This window comes from Carcharodon carcharias, chromosome 23 (assembly GCF_017639515.1).
Source record: "Carcharodon carcharias isolate sCarCar2 chromosome 23, sCarCar2.pri, whole genome shotgun sequence".
In the NCBI taxonomy this organism is placed as follows: Eukaryota; Metazoa; Chordata; class Chondrichthyes; order Lamniformes; family Lamnidae; genus Carcharodon; species Carcharodon carcharias.
The window spans coordinates 39,000,229-39,013,166 of record NC_054489.1 but is presented as its reverse complement, the minus strand read 5'-3'; the positions used below and the strand labels follow the sequence as shown (position 1 = coordinate 39,013,166).

At 40.9% G+C, this 12,938-nt stretch overlaps 1 protein-coding gene across 3 annotated transcripts in view; it reads left to right on the top strand.

The window, feature by feature from the left end:
* The window catches only part of fmnl1a (formin-like 1a), a 283,407-nt gene that overhangs the window by 253,807 nt on the left and 16,662 nt on the right, over window positions 1-12,938 (top strand). For 2 of the 3 annotated variants that reach the window (XM_041173399.1, XM_041173402.1), the window contains 2 exons: window positions 3,028-3,132; window positions 7,485-7,608. In XM_041173399.1, coding sequence (XP_041029333.1) covers window positions 3,028-3,132; window positions 7,485-7,608 — 229 coding nt within the window. Of the gene's footprint in view, window positions 1-3,027; window positions 3,133-7,484; window positions 7,609-9,068; window positions 9,182-12,938 lie in introns of all 3 variants that reach the window. The other variant, XM_041173400.1, reaches the window with a different exon arrangement.

The following is a 12,938-nucleotide window of genomic DNA, read 5'->3' as shown; positions in this document are numbered from 1 at the left end:
TTTACCACAGAAGGCCTCTTTCCTTCCTGAGGCTCATTTTTGGTCAATCTCACAGACATTTTAAGGAAGCACTGTTTAAAGCAGAATTCGATGGCCAAACATTTCCTAACTTACAGTAATCTCTTAGTAAATATTGCCTTTATTATCATTATATCGTCTGTGGGCAATTTTTTTATAATTTCTTACTCCCCTCTGAATGAAGAGAGTGGTTTGGTTTGGTGGAAGTGAGGGTGAACCACTAACTGTTCCAAATGTCAGAACTCCATTTATGAAGACTTAAATCCAATTAGATTTCTAGAACAACTTGGGAGGTTAAGAATAAAATGGGTTTTTCAGCCAAGGACTAAGGAGTTGTGGAATAAGTTATCAACCAAAAGCACTTAAAGAGCAACAATAGTATAGTCACACCATTAATGGACTAGTAGTCCAGAGGCCCAGATTAATGCTCTGGAGACATGAGTTCAAATCCCACCGTGGCAGCTGGAGAAATTTAAATTAATTAACATATCCAGAATAAAGTATTAGTCTCAATAATAATGATCATGAAACTAGTGGTTTATCAGGCTGTCCCTACCTTGTCTGGCCTATGTGTGACTAAAGACCCACAGTAATGGGGTTGACTCTTAACTGCCCTCTGAAATAGCCTACCAGGCTGCTCATTTGTAGACGGCTCACCATCACCAGCTCAAGGGTAATTAGGGATGTGCAATAAATGCTGGCCTTGCCAGTGATGCCCACACCTCAAGAATGAATAAAAAACTGAGCTCAGGAACCATTTGGGTGCAATCTTTGAGATGCACGGGATTAAGGAATGTCCTGAGAAGGTAGATTAAAGAAGGTTGGACTTCTTGAATAAGATGTTAACTTTGTGTTCCTACAAATTTTTACATTTTAACATTAATGGTGAAATGTGGGATTCTTTGGGAAGAAGTCCAGAAATTAGCCTTTAACTCAGCCACCTGTATGAGTGGCTTTCATTGATACCGCGATCAGCATTGAATGGAAATCTCACAGCAAAGGGCTCATCCCATTTAAGGAAAGGAATAACTGATGGGGTCCACTGAAACCATGCAACATCAGTGGTGTTGAAAATTCTCTTTGCCTTTTATGGATGGATAAATGGTGCCTCTGATATTTAAAAATGAACTGCATCTATATTCAAGTGAAAAGTGAAATCAATTTAGTGAATTTATATATGATTATGCGCTGAAAACATTCTCCACCTACTGGCTCATGTGTTATGGCAAATAACTAGTGTTTAACTCTGTCTGTTCCTTCTGTCTGCAAAGGACAGGGCCCTGCATATGACTATATGTAACTTCTAGCATGCATAAGTGAACCACAGAGCAAGCCCGACTGATAGTCTTAAACTGGTTTTCAGTGTAATTCTTGGCATAATCAGGATTGTTCAGCAAGTGTTGTCCAATCGCAGAACCACATCTAATTTTGGACAAAAACAGAATTACCTGGAAAAACTCAGCAGGTCTGGCAGCATCGGCGGAGAAGAAAAGAGCCGACGATTCGAGTCCTCTTGACCCTTCGACAGAACTAGCTCTGTCGAAGGGTCATGAGGACTCGAAACGTCGGGTCTCTTCTTCTCCGCCGATGCTGCCAGACCTGCTGAGTTTTTCCAGGTAATTCTGTTTTTGTTTTGGATTCCCAGCATCCGCAGTTTTTTTGTTTTTATCTAATTTTGGACACTTTGGGCAAAATTGTGAAGTCGTCAGGTGCAGTGGGTGGGCCAAGGAGCAGCTGGGAAACGGCCCACCGCCCGTGATCGGCCCCCTCACCCACCACAATTTCATGCTAGCTGGCTGTTAACTGACCCAGTGCTGCCGGCGTGGGGGTGAGAGGAGAACGGGCACTGAAGTCTGTGCAGGCATGGGGGAGCGTGCAATGAAAGCTCCCTGAAGGCAGAGAGCTGCCTCGGAGAGCTGAAGGATTTTAAATCCTTAAATAAAGATTTTTAAATCACGAAAAAATTTCCACACGTAAGAGTCACGCACCTAAACAAGTTGATGATAAAAATTGTGCTGTAAGGTTAGATGGGCAGCGGAAAATAGCAGTTAATTAATTAATGGCCTTAATAGCCTCTTAATTGTCGGTGGGTGCGCTGCCAACTCTTGTGTGCATCCACCGACTGAAATAACATGTGGCATTTTACCCCCATCGGGTCGGGCATGTGCCCACCCACAGGATGTAAAATTCTGCCCTTTGAGTTTTGCAAGCACGGGCAAGTTACAGGATGAAAACTTTAACATACATTTTGTTGTAACTTTGCGACATGGTTTCAATAAATGATTTCTTTTAAAGTTGTAAATCAGCTTTAAACTAACTATTAAGTTCAGTGATGTTTTCCCAAGGTATGATTGAATTGATAGTCAAACTACACTTCACCATTTTTAACAAATTATGCTTTCGAAACTGATATCATCCAGGTAGACTGAGGAAATTTAGTAGCAGAAAAGGAGGAGTCAAATTATATTCTGAGTATAGGCCTAAACGCTCACTTTGGTGCTGAGAAAACGGGTTTGTCTTGTACTCAGGGTTGACACACATGCCACGATCTATGGTGACTAAGGGGAAACTGTTTCCATTGGCAGGTAGGGTGATAACCAGAGGGGCCAGACTCATGATAATTGCCAAAAGAACCAGAGGGGAGATGCAGAGAATTCTTTTTCATCCAATGAGTTGTCATAATCTGGAATTCACTGTCTGAAAGGGTGACAGGAGGTGATTTAATAGTAACTTTCAAAAGGCAATTGGATGAATACTTGAAAAGCAAAAGAATTGCAGGGTTTGGGGAAAGAATGATTGATTAACTAATTGGATAGTCATTAAACTGGCCCAGGAATGATGGACCTAATGCCCTCCTTCTGAGCTGTAAAGAATCGATGAAAAATTGGAAGCAAAAAAGATGCATAGAGTAGGTAAATGGTTGTCAATAGATGTTTTAAAGTAACTGTACAAACCCAATGGATTTATGGCAATAACTGATGCTCATATTTGTTTGTGAATCTTTCTCAGCAAGCCGAGCAGGAAAACGAGATCCGGAAGAAGCAAGAGGCAATGATTGTTCAGAACTCTGAGGATAAAAACTCACAGTCCAAAACGGAGCAGCCAGATGGAAAGGTGAGGCCTCTGACCTGAATTGGGATTTGTTTTACAGATGGTGCCTTTTTTGAACACTTGTCGAAAGATTATCATTTTAATTAAACAAGGAGAAAACACTCATTCTAAATATATAATGGTATTGAAGAAGGAGCTTTGAGTTGGGATTGAAATTGTGCAAGAGCTGTCAATGGGCCTATTGGCCTGTCCCCCAGCAACTTATTTGAGTAGCTAAAGCAGAGGCCTACCTGCCTGACCCTTCAGGGCCCAGGAAGAGCAAAACATATTGAAGCCTGCCCCTAAATCAGCATCCACTTCTTGAAATTCCCCTCAGGGTTTCCACAATATGGTGCGACTGAAACTGGTGAGTCACTCTGTGAGGAATAGTAGCCATGAATCTGGGTTCTATTACATGATTAAGTACAGCAGCACCAGTCAGCACTGGCTCATTATTATTTTTTTCCCACTTGGTTGAATCTTAGAATATCCTTTGTTTAACATGTGGTATCATTGGGAGGACCTGCTTAGTGCAGCTGCAGTGATGTGATGCTTCAAGGAAGCTGAATGCAGAGAAAGTCCCTTGAAACAGCAATCTCCTCAATAACCAAGGAAAGATGACTGTTGATTGAAGGATCATCAAGACAAATTACTAGGGCTGATTAGAGAGTGCAATGGAGCTGTGGGTTTCTATGACGACTCATGCAATAACAGCAGAACACAGTTCTGTGTCTACAGTATATCAACATGACAAGATGCTTCTATTGTTGGGGCCATTAAAGTAAGATTGCAAGCGAAGGCATAACACCCCAGTGGGCATCAGGATTCTCAGAGTGATGTCAAACTAGCTGCCTCCCACACTTCATGTCCTTAGCCCAGGACTGGCATTGTCAAGTATCTGGCAATGGGTTCCACTTGTTTGTTTAGCTGGAGTAGGACACGGTATAGAATCACAGAATCTTAACGGCACAGAAAGAGGCCATTCGGCCCATCATGTCTGCACCAGCTCTCCAAATGAGCATTATGACCTGGTGCCATTGCCCTGCCTTTTCCCTGTGCCCTTACACATTGTTTCTATTCAAATAATCATCTAATGTCCTCTTGAATGCCTCACTACATTTCCAGGCAGTGTATTCCAGACCTGAACCACTCGTGTGAAGAAGTTTTTCTCACATCACACTTGCTTCTTTTGCAAATTATTTTAAATCTGTTCCTTCTTATTCTCGATCCTTTTAAGACTGGGAACAGTTTCTCCCTATCTACTCTGTCCAGCACTGTCATAATTTTGAACATCTGTATCAAATCTCCTCTCAGTCACCTTCTTTCCAAGGAGAACAATCCCAACCTTCCCAATCTATCCTCATGGCTGAAGTTTCTCATCCCTGGAACCATTCTTGCAAACATCTTCTGCACTCTCTCCAATGCGTTCACAACCTTCCTATAATATGGTGCCCTGAACAGTACACAACATTCCAGCTAAGGTTTAATGAGTGTCTTATATAAATTCAGCATAACCTCCCTGCTCTTGTACTCTATGCCCCTATTAATAAAGCCAAAGATACTATATGCTTTATTAACTGCTCTGTCCACCTGTCCTGCCACCTTCAATGATCTATGCACATATACACCCAAGTCTTTCTGCTCCTGTACCCCCATCAAAATTTCACTCCTTATTTTATATTCTCTGTCGATGTTCCTCTTACCAAAATGCATCACTTCACACTCCTCCTCATTGAACTTCATCTTCCCACTCCACCAAACTTGTCTATGTCCTCTTGAAGTTCCACACCATCCTCCTCGCAGTTCACAACACTTCCAAGCTTCGTATCATCTGCAAACTTTGAAATTGTCCCCTACACACCAAGATCTAGATCATTAATATATACCAGGAAAAGCAAGAGTCCCAATACCGACCCCTGGGGAATTCCACTACAAACCTTCCGCCAGCCTGAAAAATATCCATTGACCATTACTCTGTGCTTCCTATTTTTCAGCCAATTTTACAAAATTGCTACTGTCCCTTTTATTCCATAAGCAATAGGTTTTCTCACAAGTCAGTTGTGTGGCACTGTGTCAAATGCCTTTTCAAAGCCCATGTACACCACATCAACAGCATTACCCTCATCGACCTTTTCTATTACCTCTTCAAAAAACTCCAGCAAGTTAGTTAAACATGATTTCCCCTTTAGCAATTCATACTGGCTCTTCCTTATCAACCCATATTTTCCATGTGATTACTGATTTTATCCCAAATAATTGTTTCTAGAATCTTGACTACCATTGAAGTTAAACTGATTGGTCTATAGTTGCTGGGCATTTCCTTACAACTTTTTTTGAACAAGGGCATAATGTAATTTTCCAATCCCCTGGCACCACCCCTGAGTTAGGGAAGACTGAAAGATTATGGCCAGTCCCCCTGCAATTTCTACTCTCATTTCCTTCAATATCCTTGGATGCATCTCATCCAATCCCAGTGCCTTGTCAACTTTAAAGTACTGACAGTTTATCCAACACCCCTCCTTATCAATTTTAAACTGTTCTCATGACAGTTTCCTCGTCTGTCACCATGGCCTGGGTAGAATCTCCCTCCTTGGTAAAGACAGATGCAAATTATTCATTTAATACCTCAGCCATGGCCCCTTTGTCCATGTGTAAATTCCCTTTCAGGTCCCTAATCGGCCGTACTCCTCCTTTTACCACCCTTTTACTATTTATATGCCTATAGAAGACTTTGGGATTCCCCTTTATGTTGGATGCCAGTCTTTTCTCATAATCCTTCTTCGCTTCTCTAATATACTTTTTCACCTCCTCTCTGAACCTTCTGTATTCCTCTTGGTTCGCAATTGTTTTTTTTCTACCTGACACATGTCATAAGTGCAGTTTTTCTTCTTTATCTTAATTTCAATCTCCTTTTTCATCCTGGGAGCTCTGGATTTGTTTGTCCTACCTTTCCCTTTCAATGGAATATACCTTGACTGTGCCCGAACCAACTCTTTCTTGAAGGTAGCCCATTGTTCAGCTACAGCTTTTCCTGCTCTGTTCTCACCCCATTGAAGTCAGCTCTTGTCCAATTAATTATTTTTTCTCTGAATTGCCTATCATCCTATTCTAGCATCATCCTAAAACATACAATACAATGATCACTGTTTCCTGAATGCTCCCCCACTGCCACTTGAGAATAAACCACTAGAAGCCATCTGCAGTAACATTACCAAAACAGTACAATTTGTCACAATTCAGATATCACTGAATTTTTTGTGTTGCGTATCCAAAAATAGCATTTAAAAAAAAATTCACCAAAGAAACATATGTTGAAATCTGGTAAGTAGAAATTAGTCTATGCTGAGCTCAGAAAGGAGCTATGGGAGCAGCATACACCTGAATGAAATGCCCAAGCCTGACCCTAAATTGTGCCGCAAGCCAATGTTGAAAAACCTGTCAGCCTGTATTGGAACTCCACAAGAAGCTCACCCTCCTCCGGGATTGAATTTCAGACCAGCTGCCTTGTCGGAGGTAACACATGGGTACGCTTTTGGCTCAGTCAATAGGTGGGGGAAGGGGGTTTGTGGCAAGATTGTTGGGACTATGGAGCACTTCTGTTCCTCCTGACCTCACAGGTCTTTTCTATAAACTCATAGTTAATAGTTGCAGGGTCGGTTGAAGAACCCCGATGCCTGGCAAGGTCAGTGGTGACTAATGGGGTCCTTCAAAACCCAGGACGCCTAAAAGGTAGGCCCCTTGAATTTAGCAGTAGGGTCAATGCCTGTACAAAGTTGTCTCAAATCATCCCACAACTCAATTAAGAATCATTTGCATGTGAAAAAAGGGTGAAAGCTCTTGAACATTTCAATCCAGAGTCTTATACTCCTGATAGCCAGGTGGTGAATGAGTCTTTACTTGGAATAGATTTAATTTCAGAAAGAAATGTTAGAGGTATATACCTCCTGACTCCACGTTATCCCTGAGCACTCAGTAACCCTGACACAGGGTTTTTCGACTGATAATCTGTCTAATTGATCCAGTGTTTATGAAACTGCAGGGGTCTCAATTCACCCCTGTATGAACTCAATATTTATTTAACAGACTTAAGCATTTCCAGATATAAAGGAACACACCACTGGATTTGATGTATTCATTTTGACCTTATGAAACAGCATGTCTATAATCTTAGACTTACTGTGGTGCTGATCACATTGTTGGTATATCATATATAAGCATCAGAGATAGATTTAAAGGGAAGGGTTTACACTGCCCAGATGCTATTTTCTAAAACAGGTGATTCCAAATCTTTTTCAATTTCACAAATGATTTCTTTTCTGATGAATCTAACTCACATTTCACAGCAGCGGTAAGTGAACTGTCATCTTTTTCTCTAGCCCCTTCCCACTAAGAGTAAGGTCCCTCACATGGATCTGATGGCCGAGCTGAAGAAGAAGCAGCAGGGGAAAGAGAGAATGGTGTACGAGGGCAAGGACGGAGCAATTGAGGATATTATCACAGGTAATTCACCGGGAGAGAATGTCACACAACAGTCCCACACGTAGGATTGGAGAAGGAAAAATGAAAGATTAATATCCTAAAATAGATGGAAATAAGTGACTTACCACCCCCAACTCCTCAAAACAAACAGATATTGAGTCCTCGTGTAGGCTTTGCTAGGTTACCCCTGTTCTGGTTATGATACTTTGCATTGAAAGGTCTGTAGAAACCTGGAATTCTCTCCCCCAAAAGGCACAGGTTGCTGGGGGACAATTGGAGCTTTCAAGGCTCCAATCAGTAGATTTTTGTCAGGCAAGGGTTGTGGAGTTTGAGGTACAGTTCAGCCATGATCTAATTGAATGGCAGAGCAGGAAGCTGAATTGACTCCTCCATCTACAGTGTGATTGAGTCAGTGGCCAAGGTGTTACCACAGGCTGGAAAACTGCCACTTTCCAACCAGTGGCAACAGATTTTACAGAAGAGAACACTCGTCACCTCAAGTAGACCGTAAGTTGGAAAAGAAAATGAAGAAAGGTGCATGGTTGATTTTGAATTTGAGGAAAAGTATAATAAAATGCAGTACGGAAAAATAATAATGTTTAATTTTTTTTAAAAAAAGGTTGGAGGTCAAGAAAGAAATAAGAGGTAAAATTGTGTTTCATGCATTTAGCTGTTAATACTATAGTATTATAGTAATGGCGCGATTGCTGAAACTTGGGTAGCTCTACAGTTGTAATATGAAGAGTTGTTTTCAGAGTCAGTGCGTTAACTGAGAAGCCCAGAGAAGTGCAGCTTCCTTCCCAGCTGTCTGAGGATTCAGAAAGTCAGCTCTTAACTCAAATGTTAAATCATTCATAGAAAGGGAATTTTAGCCATTATTTTGAATTTTGAATTAGTTCCAAGGTCACATGCATCTAGACTCATCTCAATTTGTGATGATTTGAATAAAGTTGCTGGATGAAGTTGTTCATGAGGTGAATAATCAACCAAACATGGTTCTGCGGTTTTATAACTGCTGCAGAATCTTGTTCAAATGTTAGACAGATGGAGCATGCTAAAGCAAGATTTTGATTGTTTTTGAAATACTTTTATTGTAACATGATTTCTTGTTTCAAATTTTTGGGTGAAGAAATAAGTGACTCCTTCACACTAATTGTTAAAATGTTCAATTGAAAACTGCCTCTGTGACTCTCACTCCTTTTGCTCTTCTCTATTTCCCCTCCCTGTGTCCCATTTTTCTGCCCCCCTTTTTCTCTCTTTTGCTGCTTATCTCTTGTGCTCTCTCTCTTGCTCTCTCTCTTACATCTTGAGCTTTCACAACTTCCATCATGTTCTTTTCTATTTTTTAACTCATGTTTTTATTTCCATTATGCTTGTTCCTTCTCCCCTTCTTTCCCTCATTATTTCACTCTCTTTTCCTCTGTCTCTCTCTCTCCCTTTCTCCCTCTCACACTTATTCTTCCTGACTGGATTCTGGACAGCATTGAAGACTGTCCCCTTCACTGCGCGGACTGCCAAACGCTCTTCTCGACTCTTCTACGATGCCTCGTTTAACGATGAAAGTCCACCTTAGTGAGCTCTGCACATTCTCTAGGTAAATGACCTCTAATACTAATGTTTCATGCATTAGCATTCCAGCAAGGATCATCATTATTCACCAGCACGAACCTACTTACAGGTTAGAGCAAAACACATTGTAGGCAGCATTATGGTTAATGTAACAAACCCATATAAAATCTCAGTTGCACTCGTCAGGTGGTTTAATGGGATAAATACATCATCTAAAGTGCAAACTTAGAAATTGCATGGTGAAATGTTAAAGTGAAATTATTTTCTCTAATTTAATAGACAATGCAAGTTTTACAATATCAGACAAAGGTAATCTCATATGAATCACTTAAGGGTTTCACTGACAAAATCGCACAGCAGCATTTCAAACTTTATGTGATGAAAACTTTATGTGATATAAGTGGACTTTTGAAGCCTTGAGAAATCCCTCCAAAAATGGGGGTCGACTTATACGCCAATATAGAAGTGAACCACTGGTGTGGGTGGGCACCATTTTTGTTGTTCACTTGGCAGAGCCTGTTCTGTGTGGACATGCCTTAAACTCCCATGCATCTTTGCAGCACAGCCCTTATCACCTGCTTCATCCCTTGCACCCAGTTATAAGGTACCAGCCAGTAAAAATCCATTTGCGGGGAGAACAAATGAGGCTGACTACTAATGCAAATATAGCATGTTGTAACCAAAAAGGGGGGTTGACTTATAGACCAGTGTGTGAAAAAACATGATTTTTGGTGCCAAAAAAATGGGGTAATCTTATATGCTGTGATCTACAGCATTTGGCCCCAGTGATTTCTCTGTATTGAAGATCATGACTGAACTTATTTGCTGTCACCTTTTGCTTTGGTAGATGATGAGTTAACATCTAATTGGATATTGGAGGTTTGATGATCAGCAAGATTCTCCAGCAGTTGTATAAAACTGAGTTGGGGAGGGGTTCCTGGTCGAGAGGTGTTTCCTGGTTTGTGCTGAATTAACTGAGCCCAGTGTGCATGGAGGGAAAGATCAGTTGTTCCTGCTGGCTTTCCAAGTGGGGAAAAAAAATACATATTTATTTTCACCTTTCATGATCTTGAGACATTCCAAAACACTTTTTTTGTTTATTCATTCATGGGATGTGGGCTTCGCTGGCTTTTATTGCCCATCCCTAATTGCCATTGAGAAGGTGCTGGTCAGCTGCTGCCTTGAACCACTGCAGTCTATGCGGTCTAGGTACACCCACAGTGTTGTTAGGCTGTTATGCTAATGTTACAGCCAATAAAGTAATTTTGAAACAAAAACAGAAAATGCTGGAAAAACTCAGCAGGTCTGACAGCATCTGTGGAAAGACAAACAGAGTTGATGTTTTGAGTTCGTCTGACCCTTCCTCAGAGCTGCCTTTTTGTAATTTTGAAGTTTGTAATGTAGAAAGTACAGCAGCCAGTTAGCACACAGCACAATTCTGCAAACAGTAATGAGAAAATGACCAGATAGGCTGTTTTGGTGATTTTGGATAAAGGAGAAATATTGGCCAAGACATGAGGGATAACTCCCCTGCTCTTCTTCAAAATAATGCCCAGGGATCCACACAGGAGGGCAGTTGACGTCTTGGTTTAACATCTTATCTGAAGGACAACAGCTCCAACAGTGCAGCCCTCCCTCAATGCCACATTGTGTCAGCCTAGACATTGTGCTCAAGTCTCAGGAGATGGGCTTAAACCCACAACCTTCTGACTCAGAGACAGGATTGGTACCAACGAGCCACAGCTAATACATGCATGGATACATGTGTGCGTTTGCATGCTCATGTGTTGATGCTGGATGAGGACAGTATTGAATTTAGCTTCCACACCCTCCAGATAAAGTAGCCAGAGGATGGTGAATTGAATTAAAAGGCTAAATAAGGCCATTGAGCAGAGCCTGTGGCTTTGAGAGTGTGCTAGCTACCTGGAGGGGGCCTCTTGGTGGCAGACTGGGAGGCTGGTGCTCCTTGATCACTTTAAGGTTCCCCCACAGCTAATATATATCTATATTTTTCGTAGCCTTCTTATGTCCTCTTCACAAGTTACTTTCCTACCCATCTTTGTGTCACCAACAAATTTGGAAACCATTCCATCCATCCCTTCATCCAAGTCATTTATATAAATTGTAAACAGTTGAGGTCTCAGACTGGTCCCTGTGGCACACCACTTGTTGTACCTTGTTAGCCTGAAAAGACCCATTTATGCCTAGTCACTGCTTCCTGTTAGCCAGCCAATCTTCTACCCATACCAATATGTTACTGCCTATACCATGAGCTTTTATTATGCAATAACCTTTGATGTGGCACTTTATCAGATGCCTTCTGGAAATCTAAGTACAGTATAGCTACTGGTTCTCCTTTACCTACAGCACATGTTACTTCCTCAAAGAACTCCAATAAGTTGGTTAAACATGATTTCCCTTTCACAAAACCATGTTGACTCTGCCTGATGACCTTGAACTTATCCAAGTGTCCAGCTATAGCTTCTTTAATAATAGTTTCTAACATTTTCCTTACAACAGATGTTAAGCTAACTAGCCTGTAGTTTCCTGCTTTCTGTCTCCCTCCCTTTTTGAATAATGGAGTTACATTTGCTATCTTCCAATCTAATGGAACCTTCCCCAAATCTAGGGAGTTTTGGAAAATTACAACTGATGCATAAACTATCTCACTAGCCACTTCTTTTGAGAGACTAGGATGAAGTCCATCAGGAGCCGAACACTTGTCAGCCCGCACCTCCAACAATTTACTCAGTACCACTTCTCCGGTGATTGTAATTTTTCTGAGTTCCTCCCGCCCTTCCATTTCCTGATTTATAGCTATTTCTGGGATGTTATTTGCATCCTCTACAGTAAAGACTGATGCAAAATTCATCTGACATCTCCTGTTTTTTCCATTATAAATTCTCCAGACTCACTTTCTACAGGACCAACGCTCTATAAGTTAACCTGTTTCTTTTAAAAGTATTTATGGAAACTCTTATCATCTGTTTTTATATTTCAGGCTAGCTTTCTCTCGTATTCTAATTTTTCCCTCCTTATTAATCTTTTAGTCATCTTTTGCTGTTCCTTATATTCTGTCTAATCTCTGACCTTGCACCAGTCTTTGCACAATTATTTACTTTTTCTTTAAGTTTGATACTATCTTTAACCTTTCTAGCTAACCAAGGACATCCCTTGGAATTTTTCTTACTTGTTGAAATGTATCTGTTCTCCCTATTCTGAAAAAGGCCCTTAAATGTTTGCTACTGCATTTCTATTGACCTATCCCTTAACCTAAGTTGCCAATTCACTTTAGTCAGCTCTGATTTCATGCCCTCATAATTGCCCTTATTTAACTATAAAAACATGGTCTTGGACCCACTTCTCTCTCTCTCAAACTGAATATAAAATTCAATCATATTATGGTAGCTGCTACCTAGGGGTGCCTTCACTATGAGATCATTAATTAATCCCATCTCATTGCATAATACCAGGTCTAGTATAGCCTGCTCTCTGGTTGGCTCCAGAACATGCTGTTCTAAGAAACTATCCCAAAGACTTTCAATGAACTGCTCATCTAGGCTACCTTTGCCCATCTGATTTTCCAGTCTATATGCAGATTAAAATCTCCCATGATTATTGCCGTGCCTTTCTGACAGCTCCCATTATTTTTTCCTTTATGGTCCACCATATAATGTGATTACTATTAGGGGGCCTGTACTCAACTCCCACAAGTGACTTCTTACCTTTATCATTTCTCATCTTCACCCAAACCATTTCCACATCCTGTTTTCCTGAACTTG